This window comes from Ranitomeya imitator, chromosome 2 (assembly GCF_032444005.1).
Source record: "Ranitomeya imitator isolate aRanImi1 chromosome 2, aRanImi1.pri, whole genome shotgun sequence".
Classification (NCBI taxonomy): Eukaryota; Metazoa; Chordata; class Amphibia; order Anura; family Dendrobatidae; genus Ranitomeya; species Ranitomeya imitator.
Genome location: NC_091283.1, coordinates 788,914,987 through 788,940,998, shown reverse-complemented (window position 1 = coordinate 788,940,998; position 26,012 = coordinate 788,914,987). Strand labels below are relative to the sequence as shown.

General features: G+C 43.6%; 1 protein-coding gene across 2 annotated transcripts in view; it reads left to right on the top strand.

The window, feature by feature from the left end:
- Positions 1-26,012, top strand: part of RTKN2 (rhotekin 2) — a 60,000-nt gene that overhangs the window by 11,798 nt on the left and 22,190 nt on the right. The window contains exons 5-10 of one of the 2 annotated variants that reach the window (XM_069753622.1): positions 6,961-7,078; positions 12,906-13,103; positions 16,709-16,803; positions 20,544-20,650; positions 21,984-22,115; positions 22,728-22,893. In XM_069753622.1, the coding sequence (XP_069609723.1) occupies positions 6,961-7,078; positions 12,906-13,103; positions 16,709-16,803; positions 20,544-20,650; positions 21,984-22,115; positions 22,728-22,893 (816 nt within the window). The remainder of the gene's footprint in view (positions 1-6,960; positions 7,079-12,905; positions 13,104-16,708; positions 16,804-20,543; positions 20,651-21,983; positions 22,116-22,727; positions 22,894-26,012) is intronic. The other variant, XM_069753621.1, reaches the window with a different exon arrangement.

The window sequence follows — 26,012 nt, the reverse complement described above, 5'->3', positions numbered from 1 at the left end:
GGCTGCTGCCGCTGCACTGCCTGACACACAGCAAGTGACCGATGATGTCATCGCGCACTCGCAGTGTCAGGCAGAGCGGGGAAAGATGGGAGAGGGAGCGTCAGGTGACGCTCTCTCCTCCATCATTTGCTTTGAACTTTACCGGCAGGCGCCAGTATAGTTCAATGCAGTAGGGGAGTTGGCGTCAGGCGGGCCCCCTGCCTCACTCACAGGGGCCCCATAGCGGCTGCGTGATGTGCCACTAGCTGAGGGCCCCTGGGGGAGCAGAGGCACTGGCAGCTGCCTGCCCCTAATGCCGGTCCTGAATGGGCCCCCCTGTCTCGCCAGGGCTCTGGCGCTTGCCCGGGTATGCTGGGTGCTGACGCCGGCCCTGATTATTGCATTGGGAAGCTCTGGAAAAAAAAATGCTCAAAAAACGCGAAAAATACGCGTGCGAATTTCCTAAGAAAGTAGTCCAGACTTGCTAAGGAAAATTCTGCACACTTTCCTGAACATGGGCACATAGCCTTACATTTGTGCTCACTTGTGTTCCATTTCAAGCATAGTCAGAAATCGCAGCTTATGTTCCATATGGGGTCATCACCAACGTGGTAAATTATCATCTAATTACAGCACAGGAGATAATTTGCTGATCACTGGGGGGTCCAACTGTTTGGACCTCCCTTCCGCTCCCCCAATGGTCCTGAGATTGGAGCGTTGAAATGCCCTGTTGGAATATAGCAGTGGCCACATGTGCAGCGTTCGGCTGTCATGGGCGGTCCCATAATCCTTGAGTAGAGCAGTTATCTGACCTCTACATAGGTGATAAGTTTCTAAGTTGGGATTAATCTACAAACCGCAAAGTGGACATAACTCGCCCCCTCTAGTGAATGTGCTGTTATATAAATTGGACAGAGAAACAAAACTTTTTATATTTTTTTCAACATTGTCTAATATGGAAAACAATGAAACTTTGCAAATTACGGTACTTTTATTAGTGGATTTGTCATCTTTACTGTTAAAAATTGCTTTCATACCCCTGTTTTTCCCTGGCCCGTTTTTCCTGCTTTCAGCTGTATTTATATAAGAACTTGCTCATTCGGAGTACAGATAATGGCAGTGAAAGTTTCTACTCCGCACCATTGTCTCTAAGCTGCTGCAGGAGATTGTGCTAATAAGCAAAAAAAAACTTGGAGGAGACATGATCCGACTGTCACTGCCTTCAGCTGTACTCCAAATAAGAATGTTCTGATTTCAGTACCTATGTAAGAAAGTGCAGCGCCCCATGGTCCTGGTCGTTGCAGTAATGTCATTCTTCCACCAGGGGGAGTGATGTTACGTCTGAAGGCAATAAAGGAGATCACCTTACCAGGTATCGGACAACACACTTCACACTCCAGTCCACCAGGGGAGCTATGCTCCTATTTATTAGGGCACTCCTTACAATTAGGTAAAACTGGTGGTTTGGACAGGAAGTTAGGCAGAAGCGAGCTGGGTTTCACCCAGGCAGCACCAGTCTGGTGGACGCTGGCTGGGCTACACTCAGTAACCTACTATCTGAGCTCCACTCAGGTAGTGGGTCCCTGACAGGGGTGGGATCCTGTCAGAGGCCTAGACAGAAGGACACGGAGCTGCGCCTGCCCCACGTGCGGCAGCATCCTAAGAAAGAGACACGAACAGCGAATTGTATTGTAGAGGGTGAGAAACGAAGTCATAGCAAAAGGAGAGGAAACCAGAAGGAGTTCTGCCCTGTAAAAGGCTGCCTCCTTCTGAGGCGCAGAAGCCGGTAGCCGGAACACCGAGGGAGTCATCGTCTCCAAGCCTGGCTCCAGAGACTGGCAGAACAGCTAGTTCCATATTAGTTGCCCGACCTTATACCCAGGAAGCACAGTGGCAACTGTGAGGGCCGGGGCATGATAGTGTCCCTGTAAAAAGCCTCAGTCCATCAGTCATATGGGTTTGTCCTATCCTTACCATCAGGGGGACAGAGAGAGAAAGACATAACATCTAGAACACCACCAACAGTTGTGAGGACCTTATGAGAAGCTCATCAGTAAGGTACTACAACACCCAGGCGCTAGAGGAAGGCTACTGATTTCCACCTGGATAAGGGGACTCTGGATTTGCCTTCACACCGGCCGTACTCTGCCTGCCCTGTGATCCGGTGCTCTGGACTATGGATGCTGAAGTCTTCAGTAAAGCTAAAGAGACTGCAACCTTGTGTCCTCGCTCTTCACTGCGCCATCCACCATCTACACAGCGGGAAGCCCTGGGGACACACTTCACCTGTGGGAAGGTATACCATCTAGCTGCCATAACATCACCCCAGCGGACCCCTAAGCAGCGTCGGTCAACCTGACCGAATACCACAGGTGGCGTCACGAACATTATCCCTTTAAAGACCTTTCCCTCTATTATCAACGGACGCCCCTAGGGCCACGGACCGGGTCAGCCACCGTGACATCCCCCTTGAGAACCGAAGGGCCCGGTACTGAGGACCCCCCCATTGCCCTAACGGGGGCGATCCAAAAGCAAATAGGCTGGGGAAAGCTGGGGTTTGGAAGCTACTTGCATGTATAGCTTGTATCTTATTTAATCTCTGCTCATCCTGCCCTTGGCAGTTAAGTGGGCCATACCATCAATGATTGTTCCTTATGAGATGGCTGTCAGTCACTGATAGGACCACCCACTTGACTGCTAAGCCCAGAAGGAGCAGGGATTTCAATCAATAAATGATAAGTTCCATTGATTCTTTTCCCACTAACCTATATATGATCCGGTTCAGCTTCTCCTGCTCTTTACCATGCTGTCCACAGATCGGTTCCCTGTCTGCTCAGTTACATCACGTTCTTCCGGTAAATGAGCTCTCATCACTATTTAATCTGCAAATCTCTGTAAGCGCGACCTGTTAACTGCAGTAATATCTCAGCATTGGGCTTCGTACGCTCAGCGTGCTTTTTTTCTGCTTTCATGTTGGCAATTAAAATATTGTAAAATTCGAATTTTATTCTAATTATTATTGTATTCTGCGCGTTTTCGGCAGACTGAGCCATTGTGATGGCAGCGGCCTGTCTATAAAGGCTACCACATGACAAAAAAAAAAAAAGCAACTCTTGCATGTATAATTAATGAACAGACGAGCGCGGTGACGGCGCCGCAGTGCATTGGGCTGAACAGTTTTATTTGAAAAACATTTTGGCTTCTTTACATGCAGGAAACGCATTTCAACTTCTCTTTGTTAAAATGGGAAAACTAGAATTATTTCGAATCTCAAGTCATTTTTTCTGCATATTTTTGTGCTGTATCAAATGTCAAACATTTCTGCAAGGCTTCATTCTGCGGGAGGAAAACCACTGGCGGAATTAACAGTGGAATATTTAGTGTATTGATGAAAGCCAGCTGATATTTGAGTAACTCCATTTCTGCACTTTCTAGTAAACCCCAGATCACATCTAGTGAACAGGTCGTCCATGTAGTGCCGCTGCCATTAGGGACTTCCTTAAAGGGAATCTATCATGTTTCACCCCTTCCTTCTAAATCTCTGCCACCGGGGGTGTTCAACCTATAAGGGTATGTGCACACGTTGTGGATCTGCAGCGGTTTTCCATGAGTTTACAGTACCATGTAAACCTATGTAAAGTAAAATCCGCAGTTTTACGTGCTGCGGAAAAAACCTGCTCCATAATAGGAATCCGCAGGTGTAAAACCGCATAAAATCCGCGGTAAATCCGCAGGTAAAACGCAGTGCTTTTTACCTGCGGATTTCTCTAAACAGGTGTGGAAAATTCTGCAGAGGTTCCATCTACGTGTGCACATACCCTTATTGTGTGTTCGTTTTGGCCCCACAGCCCGGCGTTCCTGAAAAAAATCCACTTTTTACTTCTTCTCCCATGCCCTGTGCAAATTGGCAAAGAGGGGTCCGATGGGCCTGACGGGACCATGCTCCGCTTCTGGTGTCAGCTGCAAAATTTAACTGCTTTGTGTCTTGATAGGAGCGATGTCCCCTTCATCCTCCGCATCAATTAGTCTCCCGCTATCGACATTTAGTAAAGCCCAGCGCATGAGACAGACCATTCCACCACTGCCTTTGGAGGGCTTCAGTGATGGCCACGTCAAGAGGCAAAGGTGAGGGCTGAGGCTGAACGCAGATACCACGGTTGGTCCAAGAATCCACATCGGATCGCTTGCCGCTGAATTTTTATACATCGCGGGAGAACTAAAAAGTGAATTGTGGGGAGGTGCAAGTGGCACTTGTTCTGAAATGTCTTGTAGGGCAAACAGCCCAATGACCACCGTATAGAAAGAGGAAACCAGATGCTGTCCAGGATTGGGGTGAAAGTCCATAATTCCTCTGTGACTGCAGAGTTATGAATCCTGACACCTTGAGCTCCTCATGCCGTTAGGATTATCCATTGTTGCCGGTGAGAGCGAGTTGTCACGTGACCACATGTTTTTTGGTTTCCATACTTAACATTCCAATTAGACGTGCTCATCCTCGCTCATTGTACCCTTATCGGTGGAGGATGAGGACGTCTAGTTGGCATGTGACGGTCTGCTCATATTGGCAGTACTGGAGAATCCTCGCACGCTGTCAGGATTTAGAAGTCTTGACCGCCCCTTTTAACCGTGTCATTAACAATAATGTGCCTACCTCTGAATCACTCTTTTTTTAATATATATAAATGGAACCTGTCGCTAAATTCAGGCAGCATCATTCAGAGCCCGGGTGTTACTCTGAAACACCATGACGAGACCTGACTAGTCCACCCTGCTCCAGGGAATTGAAAGGTCTCTCCCATGGACAGATCTGACAATCGCCTGGACATTGGTGTAGTGAGAAACTAATCGGGGACCGCATAGGACGTGTATGTGTCCATATAGGCCGGGGATGGATCTTCAAACTGTTTCCTCTGGCATTTCAGAGTAAAACATACCCGGTGCTGTCCCACAGCCAGGCTCTGATTCATGCTGCCTGTGGATATCTCGCTGGCTTCCCACAGCTGCCACCTGAGGGATATCCGCACTCCATAATGTTATGTGATGAAGTCCATGAGCCTGTGCAGTGTTTCAGTGATACTAGGGGGGTTTGTTTTAGGATATGCTGATCATGACATATCCCCACGGTTGATGATGATTTTATTATGTGTCTATAAGGTGTGGAAGAAAGTGTCCATAGAGACCAAGTCACCTATACAACTTTATAGCTAGTTTTTGGGTTGGGTGGTGGTTGACAGATTCCTTTTAAATGGAATGGAACCTGTCATGTTCCCCAAAATGTTAACCTCCAGTTATACAGTTAATCTGCATGTGTGTAGCGATACAATGCTGCTGTGCTGTAAGCGCAGCTACTGGGGTGAAATTAACATTATTCCTCCCAGGAGCCGCCCGCTTTCAGTCATAGAGGTGTGACAAAGCTGTTAGTCATCGATCAGCACTGTGAGCGGTGGCAGTAATCACACCCTGACACTGACAGCCAGCTGTGCGGTGCATCTATGCAGAGCAAACTGACAAAGTCCCAGGGTGTAGTTACAGTTGCCACTCAGTGTACTAAGCAATGACTGTAGTCTCTCCGGCCTCTATGACTGAAAGCCGGCGGCTTTCAGTAGGCAGGCAGTCTGTCTTGTAATGCTATTTCCGTTAATATTATTGAGGACATGACAGGTTCCCTTTACGCTCTAATGTAGTATTGCAAAATTATGCAAAATTAGGGATATTATAAGTTGTGCAAAGAAGAAAAAAAAAAAAAGTTGCCAAGGGTAACTAATCTAAAATAGAAAAATAATGGCGAGGATTGTATTATTGTTGGCCGCAGGGAACATTATTGTGTTTGGTCGTGTCACTAGTGAGAAGATAATGTAAAATTACCATTCTGCTGCAGGTACGTGGACAGCTGTTTTTATCTCCGTACACATTATTGTACTTATCTGTATTATAGGAGGTTTTTTACCTATTTGCGTGTTTTTATTATTTTTAATTTGGCTTAAAAATGCAAAATATATTTTCAGAAATCTATCTATAAACTTGTTTTTTTTCTCTCCTGTACATTTATTATCCTCATTTTCAAGTTTTTAATTTACAGCCTTTCATAGCAATATAAGCTGCTTTTGCTTGTAATAGGCTTTTATACTCTGCCAGCAGACATAATCCCTTAATGCTGGCAAGAAATATTTCCATTAACAGATAGGAATGCTTTTGTAAGTTATCACTCGATATAGTTTCTCCATTAAATAAAAGCTGTACTTATCGATCAGACATTGGACCAGGGTCTGGCGGTCTCCAGAGAAATTAAGATTTTCTGAGGTCACCGTTTTATCATTATTCATTTGTTTCTGATCTCTTCATTTATTACTCGCCACTTTTACAAGCTGCCTATATATTACAGCTCCAGACCGCCAAATTTTACATGGCCCTCACCGTTTTAAAGGGATCTTGTCTCCATAAAAATTCAGTGCTAACTGCAGGCACCATGCTGTAGCGCAGGGGGAGCTGAACCGATATATAGTTTTGTTCGAAAATATGAATTATAACCTGTGCTTTTATTACTTATTCATCTGCTATTTTTAGGATTTTCGGTCCAGTGGGCGGAGCTATGAATGACTGACAGCCTTCTTTGTATAAGTGTCTATACAGAGATAGCTGTCAGTCACTGATCTGACCGCCTACTGGACTGAAAACCCAGCAAAAGCAGAAAGTTAAGGTTTTTTTTTTTTGGCTGTCGTCCTCCCCATATTTGTTTAAAATCATCCAAAACTGTCCTTTGTGTGACCGGCTGACTAATATGTATGGGACCCTCCTGATTCTTGTCTGATGGATGTTGTTGGGGGAAAGGTGGATCAGACAGTTTGTGGGGTCTGCAGAAGACCTGCAGTCTCTGCTGAAGCAAGCGTGCATGTGTATGAGGGGCCGGAGGGATGACCCACGTCGGTTTGCTTGTGCGATGCACTGATAACCTACAAACTGCCTTCTTTGCTTCCCCTATAGAATCCGATCGTTATGCAGTTTTCTGCATGTTGAGACTTGGCCATGAAATATTTGATACAGATATGGTTATCGTGGACAAAACAACAACCGATATTTGCTTTGAAAACACTATTGTATTGTAAGTATCTGATTTATGTGAGCATATGACATTTGTATTAAATGGCTGTACATAATGTGTTGTAGCTGCCAAAACACATAGACGTTGATTGAAAAAATAAAACCTGTTTACATATAACAATATTGATGGCCTATTCTTAAAATAAGCAATCAATATCAGATAATGGTTACTTTGCTCTGTATAACGTCACACCTTCCACTTACTTGCGGCTGTGTCGGGTGCTGCGGCTGTGTCGGGTGCTGCGGCTGTGTCGGGTGCTGCGGCTGTGTCGGGTGCTGCGGCTGTCACATTGAAGTGGATGGGAGAATGGTGGAATACCCACTGCTGCTAAGTGGATGGCATGCAAGTATAGATCACAATGTATACAATTGGTAAACAGATTTTGGTGCAATGAAACTCCAATTTTATATTTTGGGTAGAAGTGTTTGGGCATGTTTAAACTTAAAGGTAATGTGTCATCAGAAAAAAGATCTACTTTTAAACCAGGTATTTCTGTTTACATGAATTTTATTTTTTGTTATGCATTTTTGTCAATGTTTTCTGTCATATAATGTGAATTAATAGAAAATTTAGAATTCGTGCACTTAGAATTTTCACAATGGCTGCTGGAGCTATTTTAGACTCTTACTTCCTGTCCTTTCATGAAGTATTTTCAGCAGGCTCATTATCTTCACAAGCAGGATTATAATGACCGGTAACACCTCTATACACAAGTGATATCACTCGATCCATCAATCGCAACAAGCCATGTCACAGCTGACCCTGCTCCCCTTCCCTTTACCATAACCTTTGCACACACTCATTACATGGTTTTTTATAAAAAAGAAAATATGAAGCCTAAATCTGTCTATTGCAGCTAATGACATATACATTTCCAGAGTGGACAATGAGTATAAGTGTAGAATAGTCCCAGTGACCAGTGTAAAATTTTCAAGATTTCTATTTTTTAATTTTAATATAGATTGGGATATGGGAAAAAAATGATCTAAAGATGACATGTCACCAGGTCAAAAGTGCCCAGTTTTTGCTCTTATTTACGGTATATCAATTTTTACGTTACTTTAGTCCTGGACGAGCCTTTTAAAAAATTTTTTATTTTTTTTTAAACTTTGGGCCTAAAATGTAACATGCAGGTAGTTGCTAACAGAGGCAACCACCTACTGTTCTACCTGGCGCGGACTCGGGACGGTCACTGATGGCTCCTGCCGGCAAGACAGCTGCTCCGGGTTAAACAGAACAGCTGAGCAACTACCTGTCTGTTAGTCCCGTAGTTAAAAAAAAAATAAAAAAAAAAATAAATAAAATCTGTAGTTCTGGATAACCCCTTTAAATCTACCATATTGATCTAGAGATATGGGCCCTTTTATTTAATACTAATTTTTATTATTTTACCTAAGGGGTGTGACAGGATCCTCAGGGGACATCTTATTACCCTGTAGGCCATGCCACCTTTGTAAAGACCCTCAAAATTAGGACTAAATATAAAAGCCAAATATCTCTAACAGTAACTCTAACTGCTATTCCGCAGGATTGGCGCATAGCAAATGTGGTGCCAATATTCAAAAAGGGCTCTAAAAGTGAACCTGGAAATTATAGGCCAGTAAGTCTAACCTCTATTGTTGGTAAAATATTTGAAGGGTTTCTGAGGGATGTTATTCTGGATTATCTCAATGAGAATAACTGTTTAACTCCATATCAGCATGGGTTTATGAGAAATCGCTCCTGTCAAACCAATCTAATCAGTTTTTATGAAGAGGTAAGCTATAGGCTGGACCACGGTGAGTCATTGGACGTGGTATATCTCGATTTTTCCAAAGCTTTTGATACCGTGCCGCACAAGAGGTTGGTACACAAAATGAGAATGCTTGGTCTGGGGGAAAATGTGTGTAAATGGGTTAGTAACTGGCTTAGTGATAGAAAGCAGAGGGTGGTTATAAATGGTATAGTCTCTAACTGGGTCGCTGTGACCAGTGGGGTACCGCAGGGGTCGGTATTGGGACCTGTTCTCTTCAACATATTCATTAATGATCTGGTAGAAGGTTTACACAGTAAAATATCGATATTTGCAGATGATACAAAACTATGTAAAGCAGTTAATACAAGAGAAGATAGTATTCTGCTACAGATGGATCTGGATAAGTTGGAAACTTGGGCTGAAAGGTGGCAGATGAGGTTTAACAATGATAAATGTAAGGTTATACACATGGGAAGAAGGAATCAATATCACCATTACACACTGAACGGGAAACCACTGGGTAAATCTGACAGGGAGAAGGACTTGGGGATCCTAGTTAATGATAAACTTACCTGGAGCAGCCAGTGCCAGGCAGCAGCTGCCAAGGCAAACAGGATCATGGGGTGCATTAAAAGAGGTCTGGATACACATGATGAGAGCATTATACTGCCTCTGTACAAATCCCTAGTTAGACCGCACATGGAGTACTGTGTCCAGTTTTGGGCACCGGTGCTCAGGAAGGATATAATGGAACTAGAGAGAGTACAAAGGAGGGCAACAAAATTAATAAAGGGGATGGGAGAACTACAATACCCAGATAGATTAGCGAAATTAGGATTATTTAGTCTAGAAAAAAGACGACTGAGGGGCAATCTAATAACCATGTATAAGTATATAAGGGGACAATACAAATATCTCGCTGAGGATCTGTTTATACCAAGGAAGGTGACGGGCACAAGGGGGCATTCTTTGCGTCTGGAGGAGAGAAGGTTTTTCCACCAACATAGAAGAGGATTCTTTACTGTTAGGGCAGTGAGAATCTGGAATTGCTTGCCTGAGGAGGTGGTGATGGCGAACTCAGTCGAGGGGTTCAAGAGAGGCCTGGATGTCTTCCTGGAGCAGAACAATATTGTATCATACAATTATTAGGTTCTGTAGAAAGACGTAGATCTGGGGATTTATTATGATGGAATATAGGCTGAACTGGATGGACAAATGTCTTTTTTCGGCCTTACTAACTATGTTACTATGTTATGACAAGTTAAGGGAAAAAAAGGCATAATCAGGGGAACAATGGGAATAAAATAGCCAAAAAACTGTCTAAAAAAACGGTCCACTTGTCATCTGGCGACAGGTCCTTTTTAATCAGTAGGTCAGTTTCTGATGAACCATTCCTTTTGAACATGCACAATCCTTCGCTCCCCTTCGTATTGGATTGAGTCTCCTACATACTGTATATCGGTCTAGAAACAAAAAAGCTGCACAGCTGTGCGACAGTCCAGGATCAGCCGCGGTTAATTCAAAGCATGTTATATTGCACAGGAGCCCGATGTCAGGGTAGAGGTGCCCGCATGGAAACAGATTCAAAACCAATGGCAGCATACAGAACAAAGCGGCAACACTCACCAGTCCAGGTGTAGTCTAAAGCCTTTATTTAGAAAGTATACAAAGACACCGTCATCTTCACGGCTTCGGGGCAACAAACAGGGAAGGAGGTGAGCAGGATGTGACGACGGCCATTTCGCGCCGACAATAGCGCTTCCACGGGTCTAAGGTCAATAGCGCTTCTTAGACCCGTGGAAGCGATATTGTAGGCGCGAAACGGCCGTCGTCACATCCTGCTCACCTCCTTCCCTGTTTGTTGCCCCGAAGCCGTGAAGATGACGGTGTCTTTGTATACTTTCTAAATAAAGGCTTTAGACTACACCTGGACCGGTGAGTGTTGCCGCTTTGTTCTGTATGCTCCTACATACTGTATATATAATTTTCTATAATGTAACCTCAGTGTATATGATGGAATAAGGAAGAGACGATCAGACTGAAGCTTGGCAATAACGGGATATGTTTGGTTTCTTCATGGGGAATTGCTGCCTTTCATTTCCCAGTGATTTTAAGAGAAGTATGAATTATTAAAACATCAGTAGAATTAAGCGCACAGGCCATGTACGCAGTACATAAAGCCGTAATGGCACTCGGTAGATGAGGAGCGCGGATCCCTGGGAAACGCTGTGATTGATATTTCACTCTTTTCTTATAACGTCTTTCTGATATTTATACCAAATAATCTCAAGGTTGAGGACCCCAGAGCTTTATAACATGGAGGCAGCGCATAGATTTTCTTTCTTCGCCTCTTTTCTACTTATCTTTGTAGAGTCCATAAAGTGTAATGTATCTAGAAATGTACATTGTGCTTTATGGAGGAATTTATTTCATCATACCTGATTGTATAGTACATGTTATCTGTTTTCTTTAGTAACATAATTGAAATGTGCTTATATATATTTTTTATATAATGCAGTTTATTATTGTATATCATATCACGGCTGTCCTTGAGTCAATGAAAAATTATAAGACAATATTACTAATGGCAACTCCTATATAGAGACAATTGATGACTATGCCGCCCCTATATAACATCAAGAGAGCAGCTCTTCTGGGTTGCTGTGTCGACGGGGCGTGACTGCTGACATCATGCTGATTGACAGCCGGCTCCCTGCAGTTAGACAGCGGGGAGCCAGCTGTCAATCAGCATGACTGCCAGCAGTTATAAAACTTCAGCAGAAGAGAAGCTGCTGCTCTGCCAATGTGGCGTCCGCCAAAGCTTCTATTGCATCACAGGAGCAGTATAAGAGTACAAAGAGAATGTAACATCAGTTAGTTTAGCTTTTGTTTAAATCAAATTTTTTCACAATATTTGATAAATATTTGACAATTTTTTGTCTTTGATCTCACAAACCGTATTAAAATTCGAAATCTTGCATTTTGCACACTTACTGGGACTTTTTTAGTCTCGTACTTCCTGTTCTTCCAAGATGAGTTTTCAGAAGTCTCGCTGTCATCAGAGGCAGGATTACAGTGACTGATAACACCTGTGTACACAGGATCTACCTTTTACAATAATTATGTCACAGCTTTACATTGACCTTTGCACACGCTCATTAGATGCTTCAGAACAAAAGATAGTCAGTCTGTCTTTGCTGGTAATGTACATGTGGATTTCCTTTAAGGACAGGAAGCCAGTCTACAACAGCCCAGATGGCTGTTTCAAAAATTGCAAGATTTCAATGTTTTTTTTTTTTTTCCAAGTGGAATGAATGGGTGATGGAGAAAAAAAAATCAATTTTTTTATGTATTTTTTTCTTACAGCATTTAAAAACAGAAAAAAATGGCCTAGCAACATGATTCTTCTAGTCAGTATAAATATGGTAACACCAAAGTTAATGTTTTGGGGTTGTGTTTTTTTCTTTAAAAAAAAATTAAAAAACTTTGTTAAAAAAAAGAAAAAGTTCTTGTTGCCCCTTTCAGAGACCCATAAATATATACAGTAATTTTTTTTTGTCAGTAGGGCTGTGAGGGGGCTTGTCTTTTTGTGTGGCGGTCTGGTGTTTTTATTGGTATTACCTTTAAATAGAGGTGCGATGATCCAAAAATTCAGTTTTTTTCATTTTTTTTTTCCTCTTCACAGCATTTACCATTTGAATTAATTTTATATATTGGTAGCTCAGACTTTTTTTTTTTTTTTTTCCTTATTAAGTCGCCTTTAATAAACGTTTTGAAAATAAATAGAATCTCTCTCTGATCCAGAGAATGAAAGGGCTACAGATCTGGTTGTTCAAAAGAAAAATATGTAGGTGATTGAAATAGGAAGACTGAGATCATACTAGATCTGTGAATATGAATCGTCACGTTTTTGTCCATTTCTAGTCTTCTTTGCCTCTATCGTTTCTGACCTCACCCTTTTGTTTCTTAATGTTGGTTTTCATTCATTTGCACAACGGGTCTCCTCCGTTCTCATGCTTTAATGTAAAGTACACATCTTTTTATTGCGAGTTATTAATTTCCAGCACGACAGATGTTTTCTTGCTTTTGCAGCGCTGAAGCAAGGCCAGACTTTCAATTAAAGCTGGAAGTATATAGCTGCAGCATGGAGGACTCGTCTATAGCAAACACTCCCAAGAAACTCGCTCGGAAGCTCCGAAACTCAATTGGGAAATCTGCAGGGAAGAAATTAAATTCAGAACTTGAGGAATCTGAGCCAGAAGCCTTTTTGTTCTCCAATCCTCACATGCCGTGAGTTGTGCTTTCAACATTCATTGCTATTAATATACATGTACTGTATGTGGTCACCGCGGCTTTGTAGCTCTCTCCTTGGAAACAATACATGCAACCTTAGAAGCGGAAAAAATTCTAATTGATGTTTTAATTGCTCTAAGCGGAACTGTGAATTCCAGTAACTTTTATCTATTGTGACAGAGGGAATATTTTACATTTCTAAAATGACATTTCTAATGACAAGTGTACTTTCTTTCCGTCCAGAAACTGTATACATCAAATATACTGATTCTAGAAAGTATATATCTTACAACCCACTATATCACCACATTTCACTATTCAAACTGATAAATCATTGTGTAGACCTGATGACCTGGACTCCTAAAAATAAGTGCTCATCTAGAATCTAGGCATGAAAACTCCCCACTTTTAACCAGCTGGCAGGTTCTCTTTAAGAAGGACCTATCGTTTAAGTTACATTTTTTTGTTTTATGTATTTAAAATATCAAAATTTGTATTTAAATATAATAGAAATCTTGTTGATTTCACAGTAGCCTCTGGGGTTTTTTTTAGAGGGTTTTTTTTTTTAGACTCTTAACTTCCTGTTTCAGGAAACAACACATGTACATAGCCCTTTCTCTTCTATTAAAGCATCAAATGAGTATGTGCAAAGATCATTTTAAAAGTTGGAGGAGCAGAGTCAGCTGTGACATCGCCTGTGTTATCTGCTGTGTATAGATGTATTACCTGTCATAATCCAGCCTCTGATGATATGGATCCTGATGGAAACTCTTCCTGAAAGGGCAGGAAGTAGGAGTCTAAAAAAGAAATCCCAGTGGCCAGTTGAAAAATTCCAAGTTTACTGCTTTTGAATATGTGATCTGAAAAAAAAAATTGACAAATGATGTTTTAAAAATACATATGACAAAAAAACGGATTTAATGAATAGGTTACTTTCTGCTAAGTTCCCTTTAATGTACTTTGTGCATCCGTGTGAAGGCCATGTCTAATTGGAAATGTAAAAATTATTTACATCTGATGTTTATTATCAGTGTCTGGTTTTTCATGAGCCATATAAAAATTCCTGAAATATTGCCGTTTTCAGAATAGGTACTAGAGCTACACAATGGACTGACATTTCATGCATTCTGCCTCCAGTTTTTTAGTTTTGCTGTGTAGACTTGGAAAGGGTCTTCAGTGTCATCTCCATAATGTTAGAGAGGATTATGCTGCAGGAGGCCCAGATAGGCCGGGTAGTAATACTATATACACAGATCAGACACAGTATGCATCTTTCTGCTCTCCTCAGTTTCTGTGGATGGACAACATTCATTCATTTAGGAGACCATTATTCTCGTGCATTTTTTACTTGTGTTCATTGCAGCTGCCATAAAGCATAAAAACTTACTCTTGCTCTTTGCATACATCGAAAACTGCAAAAATAGCCAGTAAAACTTCTAAAATGTAAATTTCTTAATATGTATGTGAGCTGTAAAGCTCTTAGACCGGACACTGATATCCATGAGACTCTGCCTCCAGAGATTATTGTAAATGACTGGGGGAGTTACCAGTGTGAGACATGTACTGACTGACTGACCGTCTGCTCTCCTGGTCTACATGTCTCCTGTTTTTAATGTTCCCTTTCATTAAAAATAATCTTTTGGAGGCAGATTCTCATGGAGATCTATGTCCTGCCCATAGATCTGAACAGCTCATATACATAATAAGAAAAACATGGATTTCTCTGGAATAAAACATCGGATCGCAGATGTCAAAGTATCATTTTATTTAGCTTCCTACAGTTGTGGCCAAAAGTATTGACACCCCTGCAATTCTGTAAGATAATACTCAGTTTCTTCCTGAAAATTATTGCAAACACAAATTCTTTATTTTCATTTAATTTGTCTTAAATGAAAAAACACAAAAAGAATTGTCCTAAAGCCAAATTGGATATAATTCCACACCAAACATAAAAAGGGGGTGGACAAAAGTATTGGCACTGTTCGAAAAATCATGTGATGCTTCTCTAATTTGTGTAATTAACAGCACCTGTAACTTACCTGTGGCACCTAACAGGTGTTGACAATAACTAAATCACACTTGCAGCCAGTTGACATGGATTAAAGTTGACTCAACCTCTGTCCTGTGTCCTTGTGTGTACCACATTGAGCATGGAGAAAAGAGAGAAGACCAAAGAACTGTCTGAGGACTTGAGAAACCAAATTGTGAGGAAGCATGAGCAATCTCAAGGCTACAAGTCCATCTCCAAAGACCAGAATGTTCCTGTGTCTACCGTGCGCAGTGTCATCAAGAAGTTTAAAGCCCATGGCACTGTGGCTAACCTCCCTAGATGTGGACGGAAAAGAAAAATTGACAAGAGATTTCAACGCAAGATTGTGCGGATGCTGGATAAAGAACCTCAACTAACATCCAAACAAGTTCAAGGTGCCCTGCAGTCCGAGGGTACAACAGTGTCAACCCATATTATCCGTCGGCGTCTGAATGAAAAGGGACTGTATGGTAGGAGATCCAGGAAGACCCCACTTCTTACCCCGAGACATAAAAAAGCCAGGCTGGAATTTGCCAAAACTTACCTGAAAAAGCCTAAAACGTTTTGGAAGAATGTTCTCTGGTCAGATGAGACAAAAGTAGAGCTTTTTGGGCAAAGGCATCAACATAGACTTTACAGGAGAAAAAAAGAGGCATTCAAAGAAAAGAACACGGTCCCTACAGTCAAACATGGCGGAGGTTCCCTGATGTTCTGGGGTTGCTTTGCTGCCTCTGGCACTGGACTGCTTGACCGTGTGCATGGCTTTATGAAGTCTGAAGACTACCAACAAAGTTTGCAGCATAATGTAGGGTCCAGTGTGAGAAAGCTGGGTCTCCCTCAGAGGTCATGGGTCTTCCAGCAGGACAATGACCCAAAACACACTTCAAAAAGCACTAGAAAATGGTTTGAGAGAAAGCACTGGAGACTTCTAAGGTGGCCAGCAATGAGTCCAGACCTGAATCCCATAGAACACCTGTGGAGAGATCTAAGAATGGCAGTTTGGAGAAGGCACCCTTCAAATATCAGGGACCTGGAGCAGTCTGCCAAAGAAGAATGGTCTAAAATTCCAGCAGAGCATTGTAAGAAACTCATTGATGGTTACCGGAAGCGGTTGGTCGCAGTTATTTTGGCTAAAGGTTGTGCAACCAAGTATTAGGCTGAGGGTGCCAATACTTTTGTCTGGCCCATTTTTGGAGTTTTGTGTGAAATGATCAATTTTTTGCTTCATTCTCTTTTGTGTTTTTTTTCATTGAAGACAAATTAAATGAAGATAATACCAAAGAATTTGTGATTGCAATCATTTTCAGGAAGAAAGTGAGTATTATCTGACAGAATTGCAGGGGTGTCAATACTTTTGGCCACAACTGTATAATCTGCATGTCCATATAGACAGCTTAGGAGTATTCCTACTGACTGATTCCCTTTTAAAGAAGTACGCTAGAATTCGTTGTGCATGCTTTTGTAGACCAGAGGCCGTGCAGATATCCGGTCCTGCTGAATCATTAGGGGGATATGTACTAATATGCTGTAAATACCGTAATATATTTTTTGTCTGTTTTGGTTTATATTTTAGGGGAGCAAAATACAACCGTCTGGCTCATATTACACTCCTGCTGGACAGTGTGGAGGATAGCTTCAGAACTCATACCCTCACTAGTACCGCACATGGTAAGTGTGCACGTGTGTTAATGATTAGATCCTATTGCTGTTCGTGTAGAATAGTTTCTCAATGTATAAAAATGTGGCAGTAAGAAATCACCCCTATGGTGTTCTTGTATTAATCTTGATGGCTCCTTCAGACCAGAATTTTTATGCAAGTTGCACTTTTAAAGATGTCTCGTCTTTCGTTAGAACGTGCCTCCTTTTTTTTCCTAGACGTGTTGCCCCCTTATTAGAAAACCCGGGATACGACCTCCTCATTATGGCGCGGTGCACTCTCGACGTCGCATCTACTAATGAGCGCCGTGTAATATTCGGGAAATGCTTGTACGGTTTCCATACATGCCTTAGCCTTTCAGGGCAGGCGTGCAGGGTCCGAACACACCTAGCCCAGCACCTAATGCCACTACTAAAGGTTGCACTGTATAGGAAAGGCTACATAGTGTCGACACTCGAATCACCGTGCCGGTTTCCTAAGGCTACTTTCACACTTGCGTCGGTACGGGGCTGTCGCTAAGCGTCGGCGCGACGTACCGTCGCACATTGTGAAAATTCGGCACAACGTGGGCAGCGGGTGCAGTTTTTCAACGCATCCGCTGCCCATTCTAAAGTCCCGGGGTGGAAGGAGGCGGAGTTCCGGCCGCGCATGCGCGGTTTGGAAATGGCGGACCCGTTGTACGAAAAAACGTTCCCTTGAACGTTTTTTCGTGACGACGGTTCACCAAACACGATGCATCCAGTGCATGACGGACGCAACGTATGGCCATACGTCTCGATCCGTCGGCAATACAAGTCTATGGGGGGAAAAATGCATCCTGCATCCCCAAAACGACGCATTGCAACGGACGCCGAACAACGCAAGTGTGAAAGTAGCCTAAGGCGCCACGTTGCGACCTGAAAGTTGTTTCCAAATGTGTTGGATTTTCTGTCTCCGGTCATAAGTTGCACACGACTCATTTGCCATAGACATCAGTGCGAGTCACATGCAACTGCAACTTGTGTGCACCGTATCTGCGATTTTCTTTTTTTTTTTTTTTACAGCAAATATCAGTTAAAAAATATTCTGAACAATTTGCGGTCCAATTTCACAGATTTTTGGTTGCACAACTTGTCTTAGCATTCTGTCGCGCAGCACGCCATCGTGTAACCGAGTGATTCCCATATCCCAACTTCACAGCCCCCAAGAGATCATGTTCTCACGATTCTGTTAGTATTGCACAGGTGATGGAAGTGTCATCAAAGCATCATAAAGACTATAGAAAACCAGAAAACATGACCTGCTGGGGGCCGTGAGGACTGGAGTTTGGGAAACACTGGTGCAATCCTCAGAGTCTGTCAGCAGTAGACATTAGCGAATCGCTTCGCGCAGCGTTAGTCCTCGGTCCAGGCCCGTGCTCTCTAGTTACGCACTAGAGTTGGGCGAATTTCCTGACCTTCCAGGATCCCAGGTTTGCCTTATATCATCACCCGTACGAGTCACAAATGACCTCACACCAGGTTCGTGAATCAGTCGCCGCAACAGGAAACCTGGAAGGTCGGGATGGGCACATCCAGAGTTCCCTTTGCAGGTGGAAATCAGTGCCTACCACTAGCGCCTGTGTGTTGTAGTTCTTCCCTGCTGAGCATTCAAGATAGTCCTCACAACTTCTGTTCTCGTTCTTTGTCTCTTTCTCTCTCTCTTCGTCACCCAAGTTATCTGGATAGGACACACCCGTTTGACGGGAAGGCTCGGAGCTATTCTGGGACCCTACAGACGCCCCTCTCCACGTTTGCCCCCTATGTCTGCTTAGGTGATGTATGGTAGACAGCCAACCTATAATTAACTGTCCTGCGGTATTTGAAGTAAGGCATAGTCAGTTACTTCCTCGGTGTTCCGGTCACCGGCTACGCGCCTCAGTAGGAAGTTGCCGTTCTCGAGGCACGACTCCTACTGGCTCTCCTTTGTGCTTGATCTCATTTCTCACATTCCACAATATCCTTCTCTTCGTGTCGTTTCTTAGGATACCGCCGCAAGGTAGTGCAGGCGCGGTTCCGTTGCTTTCTATTTGTTCTGCTAGGCCCCTGTCAGGAACCCACCCATGAGGTCCTCCCTGGAGCTCTCCCAGGCTGCATTCTGTTCTAACTTCCTATCCGACCCCCAGTTTTACCAGTGTGAGGAGTGTCCTAATACATAGTGCCTTTTGCTCCCCCTAGTGGCCGGAGTGTGAAGTGTAATGTGTGCTGTGATACCTGGTCTGATGAACTCCTTTAGTGCAATCAGACATAACATCACTCCCCTTAGCGGCAGAGCGACATTACTGCAAGGACCAGGACTCTGGGGCGCTGCACTCATCAGTGGGGTTGGAGGGGTTATTCAGGGCTTGGCATTCAGAGCACTGCAGCAAAGAAAGCAATGGTTTTATCAAAAGTACACTAGGCAGACCAGCAAGTGATCCATCACTGGAATCTAGGCCTCTAACCCTACATCCAGCTGCTCTCAGATTACATAGCATTGCAGATTCTTTTTACAAAAGAAGTCCCAACAAAATGTGTATTCAATAACCTGTCATAATTACTTATGATGACGTGCACGTGTATTGCTATATTTACTGATCACCTTTCTTTTCCTTCGTCTTCTCCGGCTTTTGTTTCGGTCCCACTTGAGCGCTACTGTTCTTGGCCGACTCACGAAGTGACGTTGAGTGGGGTGGAAGCAGTTTCAATGTAAGTCTATGGAGAATCCAAGTGAGGCTCCACAGTCCTACACAGAGAAAGTGACTTCGGGCTCACGCACCAACCCCTCTGTGATCCGCTTAGTCTGTTTGCAGTGACACTTACTTAAAGGGAACTTGTCACCCCCAAAATCGAAGGTGAGCTAAGCCCCCCGGCATCAGGGGCTTATCTACAGTATTTTGTAATGCTGTAGATAAGCCCCCGATGTATCCTGAAAGATGAGAAAAAGAGGTTAGATTATACTCACCCAGAGGCGGTTTGATCTGATGGACGTCGCGGTCCGGTCCGGGGCCTCCCATCTTCTTACGATGACGTCCTCTTCTTGAATTCACGCTGTGGCTCCCGCGCAGGTGTACTTTGTCTGCCCTGTTGAGGGCAGAGCAAAGTATTGCAGTGCGCAGGCGCTGGAAAAGGTCAGAGAGGCCCGGCACCTGCGCACTGCAGTACTTTGCTCTGCCCTCAACAGGGCAGACAAAGTACGCCTGCGCGGGAGCCGTGGCGTGAAGACAAGATGAGGACGTCATCGTAAGAAGATGGGAGACGCCGGGCCGGACCATGACACCCATCGGACCAGACCGCCCCTGGGTGAGTATAATCTAACGTCTTTTTCTCATCTTTCAGGATACATCGGGGGCTTATCTACAGTATTCCAGAATGCTGTAGATAAGCCCCTGATACCGGTGGGCTTAGCTCACCTTCGATTTTGGGGGTGACAGGTTCCCTTTAAAAAAGCACTCCTCCTCCTCCCATCAAGCTTTTTATTCTCTAAGATATTGCAGTCATCATATTCTATGGCACTGTGGGGTCAGGAATAGAAGACGGGAATGATTTATGAGGGGACACGAGATGTCCTGTTTCTACAAAGAGCAAAGAAAAGAAGAATTATCGTGAGTAGAAAGGCAAAATGAGCAATTGTAAGTACACAGTGCTACATAATATGATGACTGCAATATATTAAGAGGATAAAATCTTTGAGAGTGCTTCTTTAATTAGTCAGGTTTTAAGGCAAAGGCTTATGACCTAATTTTCTCTTTCAGAGGATTCCTCTTTCTGGCTTCCCTTGTATGGTAATTTATGCTGCCATTTGGTTGCACAACCCACGTGTATGACTGATGATGTTATTACTGGATTTCTTAACCAGCAGGTATTATATATTTGATTGTATATAGCCTAAAGCAGAAAAGAGACTGGAAACTTGACTTTCTCATTTTCTTTTGTTTTTTTGTTTATTTTTTGAGGGGGGGGGGGGGGGTGGAAATTCAAATTTTTAGAATTTTAGATTTTTTTTTCCTTTATATCTCCCATGTAGAGCAACCCTCTCTTCGCCTTGAATTCTCATTGCACTCCTTTCTTTCTCCACTGTATTTTTGATAACCAGCCAGGTAAAACTGACAGATGATTGCTGCAACCCTCAGCTTCAGCAAGGCTGGTTATTAAGAATAGAGGAGTCCTCACACCATATTTTTAATTATTTATATAATTTATAAAAAAAAATGGTGTGGGATCCCCCAGTTTTTGACAACCAGCCTTGCTTAAGCAGACAGCTGGGGGCTGGTATTCTCAGGCTGGTAAGGGGCCATGGATATTTTCCCTTCCCCCAGCTTAAAAATAGCAGCCCACAGCTGTCTACACATCTCTTAAATGCGCCAATTCTGGCTCTTAGCCTGGCTCTTCGCACTTGCCATGTGGCAGTGGCAAGTGGTGTTCATATCTGTGGGGTTGGTGTCACCTTTGTATTATATAGTCCACGGGTTAGTGATGAAGTTGCCTATCCATTACTAATCCTATAGTTGTATTGTGAGGATCCCTCTAACTTTGATAACTTGCTAAAGCGACAACTGAGGGTTGCAGCCCCCATCTGTCAGTTTTGCCTGGCTGGTTATCAAAAGACAGGGGAACCTCACATCATTTTTTTTTTTCTTTTATTTATAGCGTAGGTGGCTGCTGATGAATACTCCCATCAGCCGCCGACTGCTCTCACTGTTGTTAGCTTCAGCAGGTGTAGACTGACGGCGCTAGTAGGCCCATCAGCCACTGCTTGCTCACGCTGTTATCAGTTGAATATAACTCAACATTCTCCTCTGCTAGTGCAGATCTTAGCGCGAGCAGGGGAGAATGATGAGTCTTCAGCACCCGGCGCCTGGGAACAACGCTAACTGTACCGCTGCTTCCCAGACGTCGGTACATGTGATACTGATGTGGCACACGGTTCCCACCCATATACCACAAGTGTTACACATGGACTCCAGAAATATCAGGACGTGTGAAAGAGCCCTAAGGTTGTGTTTATTTCCACCCTAAATGAATAACTGACTGAGTATAAATAATCCCTCCTGTCCCCTATGACCACTAAATAATCAGGCAATTTCACTATAGTTAATCAGTTAATTTCTACAATTGCCTCATTTAATATGTGATATTCCATAAACGAGCAGTGATACACAGAATTTTAATACTTATCTCGTATTTAAATGTAGGAGACGGCTGGTGGCATTCGTAGTTGGATCAGAATGTACTGTGTTCTGAAAGGCGGCAACCTTCATTGTTACTATACACCAGAAGAAATCGAGGCTAAACTCGAAGCCACCATGACAATTCCTATTAACAAGGTAAACTGCATCCATGGGAGAATGTTTAAAGGGAAAGTATCATTTGTTAGTTGTTTATTATCATTCTGTATATACAAAAAAAGAAACCTGATAATTTTCAACTTTTCCTTCTTCGTCCTGCTTCGTGCATCTAATTTTCCAGCTTAACTGTACAGTCTGAGGATAGTTAGCAGAGTCACCTCATTATCACTGGAGGAGGATTTCCAATGACTGATCTAGTGAAAAGTCAAAACTATTAATATTTTATTTGTATTGCACAGTCAAGCTGTTTTTGTTTTTTTAAACGGAGGTATCTTTGGCACTGGATGTCCGTCTGTGGCAACATCTAATAGCGTATACGATGTAAATGAATATGTATCAATGCTGCGTTGTCCGTAGTGTTTGCAGCATTATCCGCAGTAGTCGCAGCATTCCTGCCCAGCAGACTTGCTGAAGCACTAAATGGAAATAAAATGGGGAATAAAAATACTGGTGACATGTCCTCTTATTTTTTGGGAAAAAGGAACCTCTGTGTAAAATATGCGTAAGATCTAAAGTGAGTACACCACCCTGTTTTTGCTTTTATTCAATAGTTACATGTACTTATTTTTGTTTTTTCCCCCCATTTTTTAGGAAACAAGAATCCGCGCTGTGGAGAAAGATTCCAAGAAAAGAACCAACAGTTTTACCATCATCAACTTGGTGTCCGGAGAAGCGGTAACAAAAATATTTTCTACTGACAGCAAAGAAGAACTTCAGAAATGGATGGAAGCCTTCTGGCAGCATTTTTACAACCTCAGTGAGTGCAGACATCTACTAGTATTTATTACTGAGAGTGTAGCGGCTTACTTGTGATTAATCCCGCCGCTCATGAACTTGGTGTACATGGTCTCCATTATGGTGGGATAGTGGCCATTCACCGGCCAAGTCTTCTCTTCTAGATTGGAAAGAACTACATGTGCCATTCGATGATTTGGTGTTTTTTGCTTCTTGTTTTTTGGGGGGGGGGTTTTGCACACACTTCCTCCATACAGATCTTCTCCAGATCTTTCAGGTTTCGGAGCTGTCACCGGGCAACATTGAGTTTCCGCTCCCTCCAAAGATTTCCTATTGGGTTCAGGTCTGGAGACTGGGTAGGCCACTCCAGGACCGTGAAATGTTTCTTCTGGAGACACTCCTTAGTTATGCTAGCAGTGTGTTCCGGGCCTGGACATGCGCAAGGGGATTTTGCGTGCCCTGCAGGATTTTAATTCATGACGGTGTAGAGTGTTACTAACGGTAATGTTTGAGACGTGGTCCCATCTATCTTCAGGACATTGGCGAGGTCCTCCTGTGTAGTCCTGGGCTGATTCATGACCTTTCTCAGAATCATCCTTACCCCACAAGGTGAGAGCTTACATGGAAACCCAGACCAAGGAAGATTGACAGTCATCTTGTGTTTCGTCCATTTTCTAATAATTGTGCCAACAGTCGTTGCCTTCTTAACAAGCCGCTTGCCCATTGTTCTGTAGCCCATCCCAGCCTTGTGCAAGTCTACAATTTTGTCCTTGGTGTCCTTAGACAGCTCTTTGGTCTTGGCCATAATGAAGAGGTTGGAGTGTGATTGATTGTGCGGATAGGTGTCTTTTATACAGGTAATGAGTTCAAGCAGGTACAGTTAATACAGTTAATGAGCGCAGAGTAGGAGAGCTTCTTAAAGGAAAACAAACTGGTCTGTGAGAGGCACAATTCTTGCTGGTTGGTGGGTGATCAAAGACTTATTTCATGCAATAAAATTCAATTTAATTGTGTAAAAATCATAGAGTGCGATTTTCTGGATTTTCCTTTTAGAGTCTGTCTCTCACAGTTGACATGTAGCTACGATAAAAATTACAGATTTCTCCATTCTTTGTAGGTGGGAAAATTTGCAAAATTGAGAGAGTATCAAATACTGTATTTTTCGTATTATAAGACGCACTTTTTTCCGCCAGATTTGGGGCGAAAATGGGGCTCCGTCTTATAATTCGGATATACTTTACCGGGGGCAGGAGTGGGGCGAAGCTGCTGGCCTCAGGCTGGGAAAAGAGGGTGTTTGGAGGTGCAACGGTGCGGCGGCTCCAGGCTTTCACAAAACGTCAGCGGAGCCCCCACACTTCCATGGTTTACATTGCAGTGGACTCCGGGGACGGCGTATGTTCAGATGGAGATCTCTGCACCAAGATTTCAGGAGACGAGATCCCCGTGCTGAGATCTTAAGCTCTCTTTGTGGGGCTGCCATTTTCCTGGAGTCCACAGCAATGTAAACCATGGAATTGCAGGAGCTCCGGGCTTTCACAAAATGCCGACAGAGCCCCCGCACCTCTGAACACCCCTTCCTCCCAGCCCTGGGGTCCCGCTCTCCCACAGCCGCCAGTAATTGCAGCATCAAGTACACCGCCTATAGGGTAGCGGCTTCTTACGTTCGCGCGTTGTTGAACCACACATCCCAGCATTCCTTTATCAGCATGGAGGACCTAGACCCTCATGGGTGTCCTCTCTGTATGCTCTTGCTGTGTGCTACATGTAAAATATATATTTTTATCTTGTAGGATATAAAGAGGCATTTTGCCATGCTTAGAGTTGGGTGGTGGTTGGCGCTAAGACTCCAGTCTGCCTTTAAGCCATTCCGTAAAGGTTGGTTTTCTGTAGGCCTGAATGGACGGCATTGTGCCCGCGCTTCCGGTAGTATTTATACTTTAATATCAATAGGATAAATCTACTCTGCTTTATTTTTATTACATTTTTTCAATACTTTTTCCTCTAAAAATATTATTTTGTAATTGCTAAGTAGAAGTGGAAGCCTCAGTGCTAGTGTGCACGGCGGAGCAGACCCGGGATGCTTCGGTTACTGAAGGAAGCATTTTGTGTTCTCCTTACTAAAGTGGGAAATAAGAACGTCTTTCAGTGCAGGACATTAATAAAACCCTTCTATTTATTCATATCTACAAGGGTCGTAGTGGAATTTGCAGAATGCCATTGGTGTTCCGTTCATGTAATGTCTCTTGGGTCCTACTGTGTCTTCCCAAGTAATATTTAAAGGGGAGGGCCCATATAAAATAAAAAATCGAACGATTTTTGTTTTCTCCATTGAGGGACTTTTTTGAGATGGCGATGTTTTTTTGTTTTTCTTAGGGAGAAAAGTACCATTTTTACTCATATTATATTTTAATATATTATATTTTAACCCCTTTCTGCCATCAGACGTACTATTCCGTCCATGTGGGGTGGGCTTTACTTCCCAAGGACGGAATAGTACGTCATGCCCTTTAATGCGACACTGCGACTTAAGTTGCAGTGATCGCATTAAAATTCCGACGCCATCTTACCTGCAGGAAGATGGTGTCGGCATCCTAGGGCCTGTCGCCGCCCCCCCCCGGCCTCCCGATCGCTGTGATAGGCTGCGATTGGCTGCTCAGAATTGAGCAGCCATTCTCATTGTTTCAGCCAATCAATTTGGCTGAAACAGTGAGGTCCCAGCCTAGGATCGAGTACCGATGTACTCGATCCTAGGCCAGTGCCTGGCAATGCCAGGCATGGGCCCAAACCCCCCCAGGATTGGCGAGATCGATCGATCGCGCCAATCGCAGGGCACAGCGGCGGTGTTACCGCTCTGTGCCCTGCCTGTCCCTGCGCGCTCTGCAGCCCCGGGCCATGGCTCCGGAGCATTCAACGCTGATTGGCGCGATCGACGATCACATCGATCGCGCCAATCGCAGGACACAGCGGCGGTATTACCGCCGCTGTGTCCTGCCTACCTGCGCGCTCTGCAGCCCCGTGTTCCCTGCCTCCTGATCGGGATCCTTCTAGTCTGATTGGCGCGATCAATGTGATCGTCGATCGCGCCAATCACAGGGCACAGCAGCGGTGTGACCGCGCTGTGCCCTGATGGTGACCTGCCGG